A 21,577-nucleotide genomic window follows, 5' to 3' on the forward strand; every position below is an offset into this window, starting at 1 on the left:
GGTGCCAACGTAAATATTGTTGTAATTTGTTATGTAGTGATATAATTTTATTATGTATCGTTGACTCTGGAAGCACGTTGTCTGTAGCGCGCGCACGCGCCGCTCGTGAGCTTTAAATGGATTGTGCAATTGTTGTTCTATTGGAAATACAATTTGGAAAGAAACACTTTGTTTTCAATCAGTTATTTATTACAATCAACAGAGTATACTGTACGTCATTTTCTTATTCATAAATTAAATATTGCAAATGGAACACTCGTTCTATTCGAGTAGGTAAGAGGTATCAATTCACCCAGTTCAATTGTTATTATTTAAATGCACAGATTTTTGTAGCTTATGTTACTCATTGCTGTTATTATTTTATGTACATAACCACGTGACATATTTGCAACTAATCAAATACGCATATTTTTCTAGGAGAGGTTGATTAATATCAAACAGTTACAATTAGGCTTGACGTATGAAGGAATACAATCACTGGTGGTAAATAGTCTAAGGTCGATCGAGATGTTATTAACTGTCTTAAGTGTGTTGATTAGCAGCTGTGGTGGCGGCGGCGAGCATGCGCGCTAGTCTCGACGTGGGTTGCGCTAAAAGTGCGCGCACGCTACCTTGCTCCACCAAACGCCCTTCATCCAAAACTACAGCCCGGTCGTACTCGCGCACTGATGATATGCGGTGCTAGAATTAACAAAGAAGTACATTAGTGTAACATTTATTTTACCGAATAATCATGATGTTTTTACTGCATTCATTTATTTTTTGTGAAAATACTCCACTAGTTTATTATTATTATTGATACAAAGGTCGAACTAACATAAAGAAAAAAATCCTTCCACTGGACTCTACCTAGCATCTATTGCTTCACGGTGGCTACCGCTCTTACCAACTGACCTATAAACTGAGTCTCGGTTAATATATGATAAACGGAGTAGATAGATAACTTAAATACGGAACTGATTAATTGCAAGACTTGGTTAAGTCCGTGTCATGCCGATTTACAAAGATGACTTATTATTTGAGCATGGCTGTGCAGTTACCGCGACAGTTATAACAGTAGTATGCGGTGCAGCAGCTTTGAGGGCGGCAAGCAGCGCTCGTTCGGCGGGCGCGTCGAGTGCTGCGCCGGGCTCGTCGAGCAACAGCGCGCTCGCGATCTGCGCGTGGAGCGCTGCGCGAGCTGCGCACGCGCGGGCCGCTCGACCGCCGCTCCACCCGCAGCGCGGCCGCCCCACTGAACACTCTGTAATATTAGAACTCGTAAGAAGCCGTGTCACCCACTCCCTGATTAAAATTCAATTTAAAAACATGCTTACCAAGACCAGCAGGCTGTGCGTGCACAAAATCAAACAAACCCACAGCCCGCAAGCTCTGCCAGATTTCTTCGTCAGTATGAACGGCAAGAGGATCTAAATTTTCTCGCAGTGTACCGGAGAACATAACCGCTTCTTGTGGGAGGACCACCATACGATGTCGTAGCGTTCGGAGCGGCACATTCGTTGAATCTACGCCGTCTATTAACACCCGGCCTTTTCGGATAGTAGTCGCTCCGACACAGGACAGTATTAGAGTTGATTTACCACTTCCACTTCGACCGCAGATAGCCACCTGAAGAATAAAGATTATTGTGATGCTTGCTCCGACTAGAATACCAAATGAAAAATATGTAACGAAAGCGTTTACTTACTTTTTCACCTGGAGCGACAGAAATGTTGATGTTATGTAAAACAGCTGGCATGTCAGGTTCATGTTGTACGCTTATATTGTCAAAATGTATCTTTCCGTTTCTTTGCCATCCGGTAGGTATTTGGCCTGAAAAATAACGTGGTTCATAATGACGGGAGTAAGTTGAACAAAAATCACGTACATAAGAAATTGCACGTAGTTTACTAACAGTCATCCCTATAATCTTCTTGTTGTACTTTGGAGTCAACATGCAACCGTTCGACTGAAGCTAACTGCAGATCAAGATCAGCCCGACACTTAGCTAGATGCGCCAAGTAAGTCGGCAGGAGCAAAGAGTACGCTCCCGCTAAACCAGCAGCTGCCGCCGCTGAAGCTGAATCGTCTTCCCTTCGGCTATATAGGGCTATTGCTATAGACACGCTCACACTTGCAGCACCTACTAAATCCTGTAAAAAGGTATCGAAGACATGTTAGAAACATAAGAAATATAAAAAGGAAGGTGGAAAATAAAACTGAATTGCAAATACACTTGTGTAAAAATTATCTTAACAATCAAACTAAACAAAAACGTCTCGTCCAAAGTGTCATTATATATATATCTATATATAAGTATCTGTTGTACAAAATAAACTAAACACACTCTTCGCTCTAAGCGGACACATTCGAAAACCAGTAATAAAATTTAATTTGCCATACTAATGTGAGTCCAAGCCACCGGTTAGCGGCGTTGAGCAGCAATAAGGCGTTGTGGTTTTGATCTAGTCGCCGCATAAAGGCTGCACGCATGCGCGTCTGGAGTCGCCCCGCGCGAACTGTGCCTGCCCCGCTGCATGTTTGCGCGCATACCGAAACCACGCTCGCTGCGCTACGAGCTTCTACTCGTTGCAATTCCCTGTATATGATATATATGGTGTTAATATTGTATCTAAGTTGTCGATGTTAACAAAATAACCTTCAAATGTCAATTTATTACCGTGTTCTACGTAAAAGTGACTCCCAGAAGAGGTTAACGATTATTAAAACACAATTATATATCGCACATGACAACTACCATAGTTATCTCAAAAATTGCGTTATATGTATTATATTTTATCTCAAAAAACGTCAAAGTAATTTTATACGTACGAAATAAAAAATGTCATTTGTATACGATTTAATTTCAATGTGATAGTGTTGTCCTGTCACTTTGAAATTAAATCGTATACTAATTATATACATATGATATAAAGCAATTTTTTAAATAATACTATGTTAGTTGTGATGTGCGATATTTTATCTGAAACGGTAGGGTTTCTAGACAATTTATGACGTTAATTAATTAATTAAATGTACCTTGCGTTACGTAAATAGACTGTTTGCAATGTTAAGTAGAATAGCAGGGCGGGTAACAGCGCGAAAAGACTCCAAGGAGCCATAACTGCGTTCACTAGCATCGCAGCTATGCATAATAGCGCTAATTGGGCCCAGCGACTAACGGCGGTTGGCAATTTCTGGAACAGAATTTTGTACGCTAATTTGTTACGAAATTTTTTTAATATAAGAAAGTTTATGTAATTTGTTTTACGGTAAATGATAGTAAAGCCTTATAGTATGATTGGATTATAGTAAGCTGTCTCTATTACCTTGTCAATGACAAGTATATCAGCAGAAAAACGGTGCAACGTGGCTCCAGCCGGCGCTGAACGATGATGATGCAGTGGTGCATGTAACGTCGCATGCAACAATTGTTCGTGCAAAGACCGTCGCGCCCTGGCCCCAGCTGCCGTGCACGCCGCTTGTGCGCACCCAACAGCACCCACACCGCCAATACACCATAGTGCGTAGATGCATACACTGTTCCACATCTGGAATAGATTACCGAGTTGTGGGGATTAAACAATTGCAAACAATGTATTATTATTGTGCGTGTGTATAAATTTTTAGTTCATTAAATGGTTGATTTTTCCAGCATTACTACCTCTCAACAATTATTACCAGTTTAGATAATGGAATCATACATTACCGAATCCGTAACGTGGTGACTATGGCAAATCCTCATGTTTCGGAAAAGCCAGCCTCAATTTAATTGTGCACTTCCATAGCCCGCGTGGTGTGTGACCGTTGTTTCTTTTACCTGTTCGCTGGTTAAAGGGTGCTCAGCATGCTCGGCAGTGGTGCGCATGAGCCAGAAGTCGGCAGCAGTCGCCATCGCCTGCGCAACTATCGCTGCGCCGCTATACGCCGCGCCCCAGCAACCGCAAGCGCGCGCATACTGCCACCATACTGTGCACTGTAAAAATACGAACTTCAAGCACTAGCAGATGCTAGCCTCGACCAAGGGTTTCAGAATCCACTTTGTAGGAGTCGAATATATTACGAATAGTACGAGACTATTCGTAATATATTCGACGTCGACGTCTCACGGCTATGCCACACGGAGGGAAAGTATCTTAATTACCGTGGATAGAACATTTTACTGAAAGAAGTCTTACTTTTCATTTTAAAAATAATTCGAACTGCATTCAAAGATTTATAAATAATCACCTGTCTGAACCGGGATCGAACCAGCCAAATGCGAAAAAAAACCTGTAATTTTACTATAGAAGAAGTCTCAATCATAGGATTGTTTTCTTCGAAATAACATAGCATCTTAAATTTAACATTTAATTTTAAATTTTGTTCACGAAAATGACTTTGCCTTTTCTCTGACTTTGCCGCGCTCATAACAACTGAGATTACCATTTCAAAGTAGTACTAATGAGTACAAACTTGAGAAATATATATCATTTCCCTGTTATGAGTACATAAGGTGTAGTTACCTAGTAGTAAGTATGTTTGTGTGTTCACAATCACAATGCGACTGGCTTTTTATAAAAAAATTATTTGTGTAAATATTAAATTTCAAGGTCTTCCTTTTGTTTACGATGCTATGTTATTTAGAAGAATACATTTCTTACGATTGAGGCTTTCGATCAATATAGTAAAATTAGAGGTGTTTTTTGTTCACATTTGGCGGGTTCGATTTCCGGGTGAGACAGGATTATTTAATAATCTTTTTCACTTCTCATGCTCTTAAAGTTCGTATTTATGCTGCGTGTAGGCTGCGTAAAATAGGATTTTGTGCTCTAGTGCATAAAATAAAAAAAACTATCACATTAAATATGTATAATGGTTGTAATTTTACATTCAATTTTAATTAAATAATCGTTTCTATTGCTGTTTAATTTCCTCGCAATCGAAGTGAAAGGCCGAGTGTAACTCGTTGATAAAACCCATTTTACCCTCGACTTAAATATCCACTCTCGCCTGCGGTTCTGGTGGATATACTCGTCTCGTGCACTTGTTGTACAATCTACTATGAATGCAGTTCGAATTGTTTTTAAAATCAAAATGAAGTCTTCAGTAAAATTTTCTATAGGTATATATACTTTCCCTCTGTGTGGCATATTCGTGAGACGGCCTGTATATTTACAAATTGTTGTAGGTACTTAGTTGTTTATGATTTTTTTTATAATATTGAGTGACGGAACGAACAAGCGTGTGCCTGATGGTAAGCTACACGCCTGTCCATAACAGTTGCAGTGCCACTCAGCAAAGATCTGAGAAGCACTGCCACTGCGCCCGTCGCCCTGAAACATAAGTTGAGAAGTCCCATGTGCCTGTAATTTCACCCTTCAAAACCGGAACACAGTAATGCTAACATTGCGCGGCAGAAATAGGTAAGGTGGCAATACTACCCTGGACGAACTCTTTCACAAGGAGCTCTACTATGAACGCGATACATCTTATTTGGTGCATTGTATTCGAGTTTTCTGATACTTAAATATCTGCTATTCGTATTTATTACCTCGTTTATGTCTTCTTCATTCACGTTCTTGTTGTGGGAAGGAGTGATATCATTAGCGTACAACATCTGGTTGTTTGGTGGAACGCCGTTACTTGTAACAGAGGTGCATGTAGTGTCCGCATTTGTCTCGTCTCCTGTTTCTTAAAACACATTTACATTCATTTGAATATTTCTAATTCAGGGTTTCTCAACATTTTTCTAGTCATGGACCCCTCTCAAAATGTCAAAGGGCCCACGGACCCTTTCCGAAAAGATAAAAAAACTAGGTTTAGCTTTTACTATATTATATTGTTTGCGATTAAACTTTAGTTAATTGCATATGAGTTATGTCACCGACCCCCGGCTTTCATTACATGAACCCCTTAGGGGTCCATGGACCACAGGTTAAAAACCCTGTTCTAATCATTACACAATTACTTCTGTGTGTGACTACTTGTACATATAAAGTATATTTGACGACCTCTGTGGTCAAGTAGCTAGTTTCTCCGGTTTTCATGGTGTCGTCACCTCTTGAGGTCCCGGGTTCGGTCCCTGGCCAGGTCAACTAAAAAAACTCACTTTTCTATATTGTGTCGGGTCTGGGTGTTTATAGTACAGTCGTTATTCCCGATTTCCATAACACTAGTGATTTAGTTACTTACTTTGGGATTGGAGCAAGGTATGGAATGTCTAATATTTATTTATATGTGCTTACCGTTAGCTTGGTTTCTTTCTGGAGTGTTCGAGTCTGAGCTGAGAAGACGACGAAGCGTTCTTGGTGTCCATCTGTAAATCGTATTATTTAAATTATTATTGTAAGGTGCTTTTTTTATAACACTAAGTGACAGGACGAACAAGTCGTGCGCTTGGTGATAAGCGACACGCCTATCCATAGCAGTTGCAGGGCCACTCGGAGCTTAAAATCGCAAAAATTTGAGGGGCACTGCCACTGCGCCCGTCAGTTTTAATTTTCTCATTACTAAATTTGTACGTTAATATATAACATCATTTTACGTTACTGTTTATAATTGTCGTGAATTGTGCTGTGTATGGCTGTTTATAATCATCTAAACGGGATAAAAAGAGGGTTTCTTTCGTTTTTTTGAAAGATGAAACGAAGTAGGTAAATAAAAAACTTATGTCTGAGACTATTTCAGTCATTGTTTTCTTTAGTGCAGAGTAATATAAAATACAGATTTATTATATCAATATAATAAGACGCCATAACTTCCTGAGCTAGAGAAGGGTTCTCGAATTTTCAATTTGTATTGCCGATAAAATATTACGTAGTGAATATACCTAATTATTAACTAGGTAATTAATATAAACTTGGACACGCAATTTCAAGTACTTTGGTTACCTTCTTTAAAGGTACCTGTCCAAAATATAACATTTTAAATGCTTTCAATATATTTTTAAAATAAATCTTCAATATTATTCCAGTTAGTGAATTAATGAAAAATATAATATTATATCGACATAAATACGTAATGAACATGTGTAATTATTAGGATTCTATAATAGAATTATAGGTAACAGATTGCCGCTCTGACCACGTAACTTAATAAATAGTACGAGCAAGTGATGGGTAACATGTGGGTAACCCTGCCACTTCACGCACACATTTACGCGTGTGCAGATAGCGCCTTGCTGTATGTAGTAGTAGTAGGTAAATAATTTTCGACAGTGTGGTACCGTCATCGTTGCTGTCGATATAAGTGCTTTACAGTTACTTATTTCGGGATCAGAGCAACGTATGGGATAAAAAAAAATACGTTCATGTATAGGCAACAGCACATCAAGCTATACACTTTTGTTCGAGTATCGCCTCCAGTGCAATGGAACAAGATCCGTCAATGTGAGTTTGGTGTACTGTCGTCTGTACATAAAAGAAAAATGTACCTAGCAAGCGTTCGGGGAGTGCGTCGTCGCCTCAATAAACGCCTGAGAAGGCTGGCTTCTCGCTGTAAAACTGTGTTAGATTCGTCTGCGCTGACGGCTCTTCTCACATCTCGTCGGCATCTATTCAATATTAACAAAATAATTATTTAAATTTCAAGTCTATAAAGAACAAATGCTTTACTCTATTGAGATAATAAGTGACTAAATAGTGTAAGTACGAGAGTTTACTTGTAATTTTGCATTGATGATGGAGGCGAAGACAGTTGCCTGGTCAGGGCAGGTCGCGGTCGGAATGAAGCGTGGCGCCAACTTCCGCCGGCGCACGTAGGAACCTCCGCCAAGAGATGCGCTCCGGTAGCCTCATTAATACCAACCTAATGGATAATTAACAATTGTAAGCTGAAGTATTGCCACAGCCGTTTCGTTGTATACATTATCGTATCAAGTCGTACCGTTGCGTCATCTGGAGTCTGCCGTAAAATTCGTGCCTGGGTTAAAGCTCTAACGAGGCGCGAACGCTCTCTGGCAGTGCCGCCTGGAGGACCGCAACCGTTTCTGGCTGCCGCCGCGCGGGCCTCTGCTGCGAGTTGACCCCAATGCCCCAATACGCCGTCACCAACAGCTCGCCCGAATCCACCAATGCGACCGTCTTCCATGACGATGACCTGCGAATATCGAAGATGACCATTATAGTGACAAAGTAAACAGAATGAGATAATCAAGAAGTAATAAAGAAAAAAGGTATATAATTACCAAATCCGCATAGTGTAATAATTCTAGTCTATTGGTTGCTACAAGTACGGTGCGACCCGCGCGTGCGGCGGGGACGAGGGCGCGGGCAACGACGTGCCGCGCCAGCGCCGCATCGAGAGCACCGAGCGGCTCGTCGAGCGCGAGAAGCCGTGCGCCTGAATACAGCGCCCGCGCCACGCATACGCGCACGCGTTGCCCGCCCGACAACGGTGCGCCGTGACTTCCTAGGTGAGTCGTATCTCCGTCTAATTAGAATAAAGGAAACTGCAATATTTTTATTCCGTCTTGGGTTCTTAGATATTTTAAGTGAACTTGTATTTTGGGCGGCCCGATCGATCTAGCGTTACAAGCAGCGACTGCAAACGTCCATAATATTAATTAAACCATATTGATTATAAATAATAATAATAATTATGGTAATTGTTTAAGCGTCAAAACTTTTCAATAAAGCACACATTTATGTATGTAGATTAATTAGACTTTCAAGAGACAACTTTCTTACCGGGTAAAAGTTGCAAGTCCGGTCGTAAGCCAGTAGCTCGAAGCACGCGTGCGTATCGTCGCTGGCACCAGGCGCTATCCATCACTATATTGTCGCGGACTGATCCCTCCAGCAGCCATGGTGGCTGACCCGCGTACCATGTCGAACAGTGTCTGTAAGTGGTTATTGAATGACACGATTATAACGAAGTATATCTATGTAAATGATCGACGCGGCAGATAAGACGCAACATATATTGCGGCCACATTTTAAACTAAGTTATGTAATTAAGTGTGGTTATAGTAAATATTTCTTTGTTACATTAACCTACATACCTACCTACATTTAAAATTATGCATGTATGCGTGGTTAGGCATTTAGGTGACGCACATTATCAAACCACTGTGACGTTAAGTGTGTTAAAAATAACGAATGGTGAACAAATGATGGAACTATATTTTTACCCATTAAAAATGACATCGCCTCGTTCCAAATACATTTCTCCGAGAATAGCAGATAGCAGTGATGATTTGCCAGATCCAGTACTACCGACCACCATTATTAGTTTTCCTGTTTTAACGAAAATATATTATAATTGGGTGAGGATCCTTGAACTACATTTGTGTTTAGTAATAAATGTAATTTATAGTAATATGAGAGGTTAATTCCCAAATAAAAATGTTGTATTCCATACCTACACAGTGTTAAAACGGACGTCTTAAATTCGGAGTGACTCTAGCAACAAAGTTGGCACAAATTTCGATAACATACCAATATCCAATTCGTGGAAAAATGTGGTCAACTTTAATATAAATTGTCCGATTGTGTTTTGTATAGAAGATAATAATGTATGCGAATTTGCATGAAAAGTGTAGTTTTTATCACCCTTCTTATTTTGTTTCTATGTATGAATTGATATGATTTAAAATTATATCAATTAAAATATTTATATATATATATATATATATATATATAATATTATTATATTTATTATATTATATATTATATTATATTATAAATTTATATAATATATAAAAATAAATAAGGTATTTAGTACCTGCGGGAATATCCAAATCCTCTATTTCTAATAGCGCGTCGCTTTTCATGCCCCAAGTAAATGCTGCATTTCTGAATCTAATCAAATACTCCTGATTAGCGACTAGCAACGAGTTTTCTTCGTCTGAAAACTGATCCTCACATTCCCCATCACCGGCCTCGTCTTTGCTGTCGTCTTGCCAACCAAAATTGTCGTCTGGTACATTTTCCACAAACGCGTCATTGAATCTGTCTGATGTTTTCTTATGTTCACAAACGTCTTCGTTATCTTCATACACGTTATTTGACTCAGGAAGCTCCAAGAAAGCCCTAATTCTCTTTGTGCTGACCTAAAAGTGATTGTCACCTATTATTTATTGGTAGTCTCATGTCAGGGACAATATTTAAATGGGTTGTTACTATTTACGTTTATAGTTTCTTACCGTAGCTTGTATGACCATCAGGACGGTCACTGGGAGGATAAGTAGGGGTATAGTAAGTTGGTTGAAGAGAGCCAGACCGGCAAATACGTTGACTGCAGTGAGGCCCGTTCCATTTTCCAAATAGTAATACACTGTGAACGTGACCACTGTCACGATAATTGTAGACACTTGCGTTGTAAATGCTGAAAGTTTAAATAAAAAATAGACTTTATTTTTAGTTCGCATCCTTGCATCATTCGTGCTCCTTAACATGTCTTACGTACTTAGAAAGCTCCAGTAAATGGAATCCTTGTTCAATAATTTTAATTCCACTTCTCTCAAATTCAAAATTCTTTCGTTAAAGAGGTCTTCCCATACGTAAAGCTTTATAACATGCATCCCTTGTAAAATTTCAGTCATCTTTGAGACTCTGTGATCAGTCCACTTTGCGATGTCTTTGGAGTTGTCCGATATTTTCTTGCCAATGTAGAATTGCAGGGGCGTAATGAACAAAATGCTCACAGCGGTGCCCACTATTGCACTTGCACCTAATTTTGTGTAGAGTAAGTACAGGATGACTGCTATCTGCAATGGTGCAAATCTCAGAAGTAAACGAAGTAATTACTGAAGTTTCAATTAGACTTTAAACAGACCAGGAAAAAACGAACCTTTAAAGGTATAGCCCACATGTAATGGCAGATCCATACACAAGACATGACGTTGTACGTGTCCTGCGAGACGAGATTGGTAAGTAGGCCGGCCTGCGTGTTGGTCGTTTCATCGGCATGCAATAGTGGGGAGTCTTCGTCTATAGCCGCCTCGTTCGCGGACCATGGCGCCAACCTCATGCATTTGTCATATACCATGCCCTAAGTATTAATACACAGATATTTATTAAAAGAGGTCAACATAGATGTCTTATCGTGTTAAATAGGTTGTTAAGAACAGTACGATTTAAATTTCATAAGCTGGCTCTACCCATGACACTAAACAACTTTCTCTAACACTTATCCAATTTGCGTAGATTTATTTTTTCTTCCATACAAAACACAACCAATTGGTAATGGAAAGTTAAAACTAATAATAATAAATAAATAAATAAATAACGCACACACTCAACATAGCCCCGCACTAGGGAAACCCTGTGTCGCGGGTGCCATGGACACACACACATAGACAACCACAAATTACACCCAAACTCACGAGAGAAATAAATGTAAGCCATACAAACATTTCTCCCGGCCCGGGAATCGAACCTGGGACCTCTGCGTGGCAGTCCGGCATGGTAACCGTTCGGCCACAGAGGCAGTAATATGTGGCAATGGATTCCTCAAAGAAAATTATTCAGTGTTATGGGTAGTATCAGCTCGTGATGTTTCAGCTTACTTTTTTAACACCTGTTATAGTATACAAGCTGTTATTATTTTGTAAACTTGGTACGGTTTCATGTAGTTAGTTGGGTATACATCGTAAGTGTTAGTCAAGTAGAGAGACAACACTATATAAACTACAAACTTTTTCAAACCTGTTATATTAAGTAAATGCGTCGAGATATTCTATAAAGTCTATTTTTAGAACTTAATTAACACGTACTTGTAGCGCTGTTTTCAATCTCGTCCCCTCTACAGTGACCAAGTGCGTCGAGTTTTGAGATAAAAATGCTTGAATGATCAGGGCTAGCGTTATTAATAATAACATTACATATCCGTTACTGCAGAACTCCTCTATTGTCACGTGTTTTGTGTTAAAAACTTGATGCGGGTCTTGAAGGTACTGAATAACGACGGCTAAACCTAGTGGAGGCACAACACCCACTAAATCGCTAATCAACTTCATGATACCGGCGACATAAAAGTTTGGCCACACCACGGCCGTGTAGCATCGCCATATACTGGGACTTCCATTGCACTTTTTGCTATTCTGAAAAACATACGATAAAGTTTTGTTAAATAAAATTTTGAAGTATTGAATTCTATGTATGTAGGTATATAAGAATTTTATACAAACCTCTTGATCTTTGTACAACTTTTTGAAAATTTTATAGTACTTCTGCGATTGTTCATTGTCAGGCAGTTCACCCAGATCGTCTTGTTCGAGTGGAGATTCATATCCTCTGTATAGTAGCGTATTCAGCCAGAAAAATGATATTTTTGCGAAGAAATGCGTGTCGCTATGTTTGTACGTAGTGTTTACATCTGTTGTTGGTTTTTGATGAGATTGGTATCGCTTTGTTACCTGGAAAACCGCTCAGTTTCTTACTTGTGTACAAATATGTACGATAAAAGGTGATTAACGACTGCAAAGACACTATTATACTCGTAATTCAGGTGTCCGCAATTGGTAACATAAAGTAGACTATATGTACACGTTAGTATAATATTAAGCACAATTATTTTTGTCGTAAAAATGCTGATATTGTTTAACGAATCCGATAACATTTCAATTATTAGGAGAAGCTGGTACTCGTGGCCCCACTAGTGGGACAAATTAGTGGGACCACGAGTAAACAGCGGTAATTTGTACATTGTATAAGAATTTTAAATTTTAAAATGATACAGTACATTTAAATGTAATATTAAGTTTACTGAATATCACGATGTTTTACTACCGCGATATTCAATTGTTTTTGTGAAATTAAATTATTGTAACTATGAAAGAGTCTGAGATGAAAACCCTAAAAATCACATGTTTTTGTTTGTTGACATTTATTCTACATCGAATTTGGCTAGAGTATAGTATGTTATATTATTAATACAAAAATCGGACACTGAGAAAAATTCCTTCAATCCGGCCAGATTCGAATCTGCGCCTTCAGCATACTGTGCCTGATGCTCTCCCAACTGATCTATACGGCTAGCAGAGATTATGAATTTTTCTATATGCTTGTTGCTGTGAGAAATCTATGAAAAAAGCACATTGAAAAATTCGCAAAGTCTGCTGATTCGTTCCGTAGTTCAGTTGGGAGAGCGTCAGGCATGGTATGCTGAAAGGCGCTGGTTCGAATCCAGTCAGATTGAAGGAATTTTTGTCAGTGTTAGATCTTTGTATTACATTTAAATATTTAATAAGTACTAGTTAGATATAACTGTTACACTACACATTTTATTTTAAATTATATACGCATGCTGCGTTTAAAGCTTTTGATTGCTCTGTTTATGAGTTTAGTGGACTTCTAACCCATTGTGACTGCGCAATGTATGATCAACATGTAGACATCTAGTCTTGTTTCAAGTGTATTAACCCCTCTTTGGGGAGGTTGAAGGATGCCGACTGGCGCCAGAGAGGAAAGCGGTCTGGACTCCGGACGTCTCAGTGACTAATGCTGTGTACAACGCTTTCTACTTTACACCATTATGTATTCTCGGCATAGTAAACGCTATTATGTTAAACGAAACGCTTGATCAAATATCAAGGATGCGTTTATCTCTTAATGCTCTCTTAATGTTTTCTTAAACATTAATGAAGCGAATATCTTTTAAATTGAAGAACAAAGAAAATCAACGACGTATCGAGGTATTAAGAAACGTATTTATATCGCAATAGAAGGTGTAGAGTTCGCATTATCAGTGTGATGTACACTATTCACAGATTTATATCGCACTGCTATTACAATAGTGTTGTAACTCAAAATATGTGAAATTATCATTGCTGAACGTAGAATTTGATTCTCTACACGTCAATAAAACCACCGTTAGAATATTGTAAGAATTAAAAAATATCTACTTAACTCCCAATGAGTCACACTTTATGTGATCTAGTTATTAATAAACTCAGTTTCTTATAAGAATGAGTTTATTTTATTGGAAGAAAAGAATCGGGACAGCAGTTGGTAAAATTTAATAAAATGTTATTAATTTTGTATATTGTATATATAATATGAATAAAAAATATTTATTTATCAACTTTTATGTTTTTTTTCGTCCCATACAATGAAATGATCTTTTATGATACTGAGTCGATCTAAGACTACAAAAAATTTGATCAATTTTATTAATTTTTGTGGACAACTCACTCTTGACCAAAACATGAACTATGCAATAATTGTTTTCACAAAAAAGACTTAATAGCTCCTAAGATAGTTTATCTTAGTGTATATCTTGTATGATTTCAAATTTCCTCGTACTGTCCCATTTAAAAAAAACACTATAATTTCACTATGCCATCAACGTGTCATGGTCTCGCCGTTGAAGAGCAGAATACCAATAAATTGCAATGGCAGTTGAATAGTAGCTCAATGGCTAGCTACAGACTAACCAGTACTCTAAACTTTTAGCAGAATATCACTCGTACAAAATCCTGCCATGGACAATCCATCTAGCACTCCAGCAGACTAGATTTACTATTAATAACGAACCGTCATCTACACCACATACCATGTATACCTATAGAATATAATACCATGTACCAAAAACGTATACACAATTTATGTGCCTGCTAAACCTATTTATGTTCCAAACTGTATGCTACTGACAAAGTTGAAACATCTGTTCGTTTAGATATAGGAATAAATCTTTTCCGCATCATTCATTTATTTATTCCAATCGTAACTCAAATTTGTTCATCTATACGATATGATTTTATTATAAACGTTATGATTTCGCATCGCATGTAGTAAAATAGGAAAAGGCCTTTGATTTATGTGTACTTATTTTGTTATATTAGTTAATAAAATTCATTGTTTCCAGAGATAAGGCAGTGGGTTAAAACCCAGTCAACGGTGGTTTTCCCCAAAGCGCTGTAATCCATTTCTGTCCAATACATGGGCGGAAACGACAAATACGGAATTTGGTATAATTCCATACTTCTTACAAAATTTCTGTGTAAAAAATCTTTTTTAGACGGAAAAGAGGCAACTCCACACAATACCCACCTTGTAATCCAGTGGATTCTCACTTCTAAGGATGCAATTTCGATTCGATTTTTACAAAAATCGATTCAAATGTATACGATCTACCGATTTTTTGTGTCGACGTATTTCAAACCATTTTCAAGCGAACCGATTCAATAGAAAGGTATCAATCGAATCATGTAGATCAGAAAACATAAACATTTTGTAATATTATTATTAAATATTGACTAAACTCGACTTACAACAAATATTTAGTTAATGAAATTTTTATTGAATTGATATTCAATTCTTTTTTGTGAAATTACTCCACTAGTTTGTTATAATTATTAATACAAAGATCGAACACTCAGAAAAAATTCCTTCCTAAAAAGTCGTTGAAAAACCAAATACAAAGATACGACTCAAGCACATAGAAAAATTCGTGAGGTCCGTTGGTTCGTTCCGTGGCTTAGTTGGTATAGCGTCTGGCACGGTATTCAAGAAGACGTCGGTTCGAATCCGACCGGATCGAAGTGACCCCGTATATACATATATATACGGGGTCACATGGTGACGGTGATGGTGACGGCGACGGGTGGCTGAGATGGTATTTATTCATCAAACAGTCAAGCGTGACTTTGGAACTGGGAAAGTAAAGAGCCCGAAATGTGTGTGTATCTAATGTAAAAATAAATAAATATATATTGAATTCAATTTAGATGAAATTAAATTGGATTGGATTAAATTGAGTTAAATTGAATTGGTTAGAATTTGAATTGAATTAAATTGGTTTTGTTTTGGGTTTTTACGAGTGGCGTCCCTGTCCCTATAGGGTCCTGGCAGAATACCAGTGTCGCGGACAGCCGCGTCATTTATGCTGAGTCAACGCCTTTTCATTGCCATGGCTTTCAAGAGAGATACTATGGATACTATACATGGTGGTGAATAAAGATTTTATGTATCTATCTATCTATCTGATTTAATATTTCAGACTAAAGTCCGGAGTCGCTTTAAATTTACAAGATTAGATGTCTTTGTTTAAGTTTTTCAAAAACAATGTTTTATTTGTAACGTAATTTACGGTTGTTTTGCCGAGGGTTGAATATTAAAATAAGGCTAGTAGTCAGAGATAAGTATCTTTACATTAATACTCCAGAGAGACGAGTCAGCTCCTTAAAGATCGCAACGGCAGTTGAAGCTATTAACCTATTAAATGAACGTTGACACAACACATAGGATACTACTTATGGCGTATTCTCTTTACTGACACATAAAAGCTATAGTGAATTGTTTTTTCTGTACCGCTCACATTTGTTTGTTTTTATAGAGATACCAGTTTTTGTAATACATTTTTTGGTTCTACAACTTTGAAAAATGTTATCATTACTTAAGTCTGCCGTTAGAACGCAGCTATGTGACAAAATATTTTTTTGAGATGTCATTAAAAACCATAATCCAGGTTTAGAATATTGGAATTGTTTAATGATATTTCAGCTATGCATCGTTAGGGTAAGTTCCGATATGTTGAACACGTTAACTAATTTGAACTGTATTTAAAAGAGAATTTTGTGTCTTTTTCTATTTGTAACGAATATTTGACTATTTGTCACTTAGTCGCGTTATAATTAGTGAACGGCAGAAATATATTATAAAGCCCTTACGATGCTAGGTACAATTGAATGTTTAAAAAAAAATAATTTTGTTGATGTGTAGTTAACAGGAACCGTATGATTTTATGACGGCACTGTACCTACATTGTATTGTTCACCGTCGTCACATAAGCGCAAACTATGAAGAACAAAAAGAGAAATAAAATCCATGTTCATTGATTAGATTTACGAATATTACTTGATTAGTTTTTTGTAAATAGTAGTGCACTTAGCGCAATTGTTCTTTATGTTTTAAAATAAACAACGAGGCATTCAACTGTGTAAACCGTTGAAGTGGCAACAGTATACATGTTAACTGAGATTCTTTTTGTCGTACAGGCGTTAGACTGTGACGTTTACACAGCTGTTTGTTTTATTTAAACTTCACAATCTATCATTGTTGAATAACGAAGCTGTTACAATTCATCATGTATAATGAATTTACAACACTTGAATGACTAATTATATTATAACGATTGTTCCTATATTGAGCTATGCCAGTATATAGTAGAGCTAGTTATTCCAAGCTAAGTTTATAATACTGAATAGCTGTGATCGTTTGCTTCATAATTTAAATTTATTACTTTGATTTAGTTAACGTTATTACAGATACCTAGAATGTAAATTGTAGTAATTATTTCTGCTTTCTCCCCTATTCGAAAGTAGTTACGAGAGAGCGCACTACCTTTAGTGCAATAGAAATACCGATACATCATAAGGTAACACATGCATGTAGGTCACATCGGAGGAAGTGGAATTAAATGTGAGCCCCCTATTTGCAGTGCACGTTGCGCCCGCGTCGTCCGCATGCGCGCCTGTTTCGCACCGCCGTCCGAGTTAATTGGGAAAACTGGCATGCCTCAGCGTATATTTAAATCATGATACGCCATGTAAATACCTCGCATATTTTAGATATAACCACCAACTGAATCCCTTGGATTGCATACTTTGTGTAACCTACTCATCTTCGAATTACGGAAGTATGCGTAGATTCAATTACGTTTTAAAACTGGAAAAGGGAAGATAATGACAAAAAAAATATAGTTACAGGTAATTGTGCTGTATCTTATGACATTGAATAACGATATTTTCCCACATAGAAACTAGCCTGGGGAAAAACAATGACATAGTATTTGTAGAAGTAAACTTATTAGAAACTAAGGAAAAACAAACTATTACCTCATCGTAAAAACAAATGCAGTCTACGGCAGATATTAGCAACGCCAGTAGCATTGAGAGGCACTGGACATAAACTTCTACGTAGTTCGGAGCAGCGTCAGTGAATAGGTGCTGCCATAGTATAGCTGCAGAAGAGACAGCAGCGAGAAGCCAGTACACTGCAAGGTAGAGTATGGGGGCTGCAGAGCGGCGCGTCCAAAGGGCAATATGCAGAGCCGCAGCGGCCAGCCAGGCCAAAGGGGCCATCAGTCCTGCTACCAACTGCACCGTCTCCGCCGGTCGGAGCGAGGCCGTTGCCGCGCCGCAACACCATACCACTGCTAGGGCGAGACTCGCTACTCCTCTTACATTTTGGCACCGCCATTGTTTTCCGTACCTTAAACATAACGAACATTATACTATAATGGGCATATATTCATCATTAATATTCTAATGACTGTTGTAACAAGTCCGTGAGCCAAATGTTTTGGTGCTGAATTCCTCTTTTGTTTTTAATTTGTGTTAAATATACAACATATGGTTTTTGTATACACACTGAAGATATTGATGGTCCTCTTTGTTCTTTTCATAAACGTAAATTATGTAATGCCTATAGTACCATTTTATAACTAATTGTACTACAAACCAATGCGGCTGCAAGGGCGCGCAGCAACAGATGAGCGCAGCAGAGATGGTCGCGCAGTAAAGGTGCAACGAGTGCAGCGCGGCCGCCAGCGCGCGCATTTCGCACGCTGTCTCGCCGCGCGCGCACACTGCTTCCATGATGCCTTCTGCAACGACGCTGCGGGGTCACGGGCGTGCTCAGGCAAACGTACGCATACCACAGTCTCGACTCTATGAAATCCACATTTTGACTCTTTACGATAGGAGGTTTGCTTTAGTTTAGGTCGAAACTGATGAGGTGCATATTCATCTTTTAGCTGTTTAACGTAGGTTTCAACAAACAGCTAGACTAAACCCGATGAACACAAGAAATTCCAGTTCCAATTCTTCGAATACAAGAAACAAATAGGGAAAGTATAGTTCCCAATATTTTATTGATTCGGTTGTCGACCTTGAATCGAATCGAATATTCCATGTGTGGAGCTATTCATGGACACACTGTTAGCCAAACTAATTGAGAATAAATATCCAGTACGAAGGTACATACATAGTTAAACGTTACGATCTTGAGCCCAGATGATTTGCCTGTTATGACGTCAACTCGACCATTGTTTTAAACAAAATGCTAGCGATACGGATATACGTGCTTCATTGAAGTGCTATGAAGTGTGTCGAACTAAAGCAATTACCTAGATTGTATATTTATGAGATTCTTTATTATAAATTTAAATTTATGACCAAATGCCATCAGACCCACATTAACAATGTGTTTACCGTATTCTCGTTGTGAATTTCCCTAACCTTTAAATTACAAATTTGATTTCCTTCACTTGCTAATTAGACTAGGTCATCTGTATCTTAATCAAATATTTGGCCAAGAGTTTTTCACCGTAGGCGACATCTGGGGAAATGATAGATAAGATAGGTTGTGATATTATTCATGGAAAGTTATTTTTTCCGCTGATGATGATGATTGATGGAATATTACAACTTTATTTTTATCATTTTCCTATTTACAAAAAGGACTAAGAATTTTATCATACTCTGATTTGCTCAACGTCAAGCGATGGTTAAATTTTATCATTTTTCAAATATAAGGCAAGTTTCGTTTGAAGCTTAGAGAAACTACACAGAGAAATTAGAAAATTTGTGCGGTTTCACGTACCTACCACGATAATCATAAAAACGTCTCCCAATTGCTTACGAATCTATTATACGATCTTATTTGTTTAGTGTTCGTAAAAGTATGCATGTATTTAAATAAATAATTTGTTTGTTTTATTAGCATGCTCTTTTGTTGAACTGTTAAAATTTAACTCGATCATCATTCGACAACTTCATTATCAATCGACCTCCTGTTTTAGCGCTTTAAACAATGTTTCCCATAAGTACATACATACTATTGTTTTAATGTTTATCGTGTTCGGGACGATGACACAAGATTATTTTGAAAATAACAGCTCGTCGCATTCGCGTCATTCCTTTAATTTCCTTTGCGTAACAATGAAAACAAACTCACCTCCAAAAGTGTTGTACCGTTATATGATTAACTTCACAGATTTATGAAAACTCTTCGTTAAAAACCACAGCCGAACTCATGTACCACTGTATTCGTGCACACATTTCACTGGCTCATTAGTTTTAGATGATTAGGTTGGATTTAACGGCATCGCAATGGTTGTTTTTATTAGTCGAGACTTGTGCGATACGTCGCGGAGCATCGAAGCTTGTACGGTCGAGCTCACACGAACTGGATGTGTGCTACACGCACCCGCGGCGGTTTCGCTTATACTGAATCATGTGTTTTAATCGAGGCACGAGCCAGCTCGTCAGCCATCGCCGCCGTCGTCGCTGCCGCCGGCCGTCGCGTCAGACGTCGCGCCGCGTCTCTACGCGCCACTTCCCTCCACAACACTAGGAGTTTGAAACTTAAAGCAGATGGGGAAAATGTGACCGACGCCGACCCGCTTGCTGCATTTCAAGTTACTAGTTCATTTAAGTCGTGGCAACTGGTTGTTCTTCTAGTGTACTTTCGAATAATACTTAGATCAAGCGCTACGAGACTCGATATTGATGTGGACCGTTCGACGACCTCTTTTTCCTTGAATGGTCCTATCGCCGTTTCCTTTCTCAAGAAGTGCTTATTATACATACAACTATTAATGCAGTATTGGTATGTACATATGTAATGGAAGCGGGATTTTTTAATATGGATACCTACACATTCAAGAGAATGTAATTGTTATTATGAATGTAAAATTTTATTTCTACGCATAGTGTGTCTAATACTTTGCTATGTGGGACATTGCATTCGGTTCAGTGGTCAATTGGTGAAACATATCGCATAGCGTCACGATGTCATTAACTTGATTATTACAATAACAGTCATTGATCATGTAATCAAATTTTGCCACTATTGTGCAACAAGTGCGACGGTGATTATGGTTAGCCGTATACGTATGGATCCTGAATTCGAAAAATTGAAACAAGTTTCTATTGACCTACCGAACACGTAACTCTTTTCCATTAGAATTTTTAACAGTCAGTTCTCGTCAATAAACAAACTAATTTGTTTTTTCACTTACGTTTTAAAAAAAGTTAAAATAAACGTCGTTATAAAAAAAAAAATTAATTTCGTGTCGTGTCTCACGTTACGACAAGAGAACCAAATTGACAGGCGTTCGCGCTGATACAAAATTGAAATTCCGGACGCAATTCCTACCATTGGAAATAAACACCAGCAATATATTTACAGGCCAAATTAACGGTCATCGGGTTGTATAAATTTTGTCCTAAGGTATGATTTTCAACAAAGAATTTAGACACAAAATTGTATATCTTTGGTTGTCACCGTTCGTGACTGTGGTGTAAGGTGTATGGCACCGAGGTGTGCACACGCCGATGGGACAATGAGTACCAGTTGCGAGACGTTGATCCCCGTGTGACATGTATTCCTTCCATGCTTTTTGTTCGCTCTCACGCAACTCTCTCATTTAATTCAATACGCCTATCCATATTACGTGCAATTAAGTGCGTCCTTATATAGTGTGTGTCAATACATCCAACCTTAAACGTTGGTTACAATGACATGAATCCAAATGCTACTGGATAATTCTTCTAAGTTTAACTAAAATAGTAAAAATAAAACACATTTACTTTATAGTACAGTATTACTTTAATTTAAATGAATATTTGCAAATCCAATTTTAATTGTACGTACCTACATCAAAACGA

The 21,577-nt window shown here is 38.1% G+C and overlaps 1 protein-coding gene across 3 annotated transcripts; it reads right to left on the reverse strand.

Moving 5' to 3' along the window:
- Positions 1–234: 234 nt before the first annotated feature.
- Positions 235–20,437, reverse strand: LOC113237578 (ATP-binding cassette sub-family C member Sur-like). Of its 3 annotated transcripts, none has more exons than XM_026474145.1 (26): positions 19,863–20,437; positions 18,366–18,510; positions 17,741–18,116; positions 12,092–12,319; positions 11,678–12,004; positions 10,753–10,953; positions 10,369–10,669; positions 10,106–10,287; positions 9,685–10,012; positions 9,092–9,197; positions 8,649–8,800; positions 8,147–8,391; positions 7,846–8,058; positions 7,622–7,767; positions 7,394–7,513; positions 6,207–6,277; positions 5,513–5,652; positions 3,800–3,955; positions 3,309–3,530; positions 3,019–3,176; positions 2,383–2,578; positions 1,895–2,132; positions 1,688–1,812; positions 1,317–1,608; positions 1,041–1,243; positions 235–681 (listed from the first exon to the last, which is right to left on the reverse strand). In XM_026474145.1, exons 2-26 carry the CDS (start codon positions 18,500–18,502, stop codon positions 523–525), a joined length of 5,022 nt encoding a protein of 1,673 aa, XP_026329930.1. In that variant the 5' UTR covers positions 18,503–18,510; positions 19,863–20,437; the 3' UTR covers positions 235–522. The 3 variants fall into 3 exon arrangements, with proteins under 3 accessions (XP_026329930.1, XP_026329931.1, XP_026329929.1); XM_026474146.1 differs by having other exon boundaries at positions 5,513–5,646; positions 18,366–18,574; XM_026474144.1 differs by having other exon boundaries at positions 18,366–18,574.
- Between the last annotated feature and the right edge of the window lie 1,140 nt (positions 20,438–21,577).

Source organism: Hyposmocoma kahamanoa, unplaced genomic scaffold (assembly GCF_003589595.1).
Source record: "Hyposmocoma kahamanoa isolate Upper Pololo Valley unplaced genomic scaffold, ASM358959v1 93, whole genome shotgun sequence".
NCBI lineage: Eukaryota > Metazoa > Arthropoda > Insecta > Lepidoptera > Cosmopterigidae > Hyposmocoma > Hyposmocoma kahamanoa.

Coding starts and splice junctions, on each gene's coding strand:
- LOC113237578 (XM_026474145.1), bottom strand. CDS start 18,502: ATGGAAGCAGTGTGCGCGCGCGGCGAGACAGCGTGCGAAATGCGCGCG. Junction 7,514..7,621: donor TCATCAATGCAAAATTACAA/GTAAACTCTCGT, acceptor AATATTGAATAG/ATGCCGACGAGATGTGAGAA. Junction 2,579..3,018: donor GTCTATTTACGTAACGCAAG/GTACATTTAATT, acceptor TATCATATACAG/GGAATTGCAACGAGTAGAAG.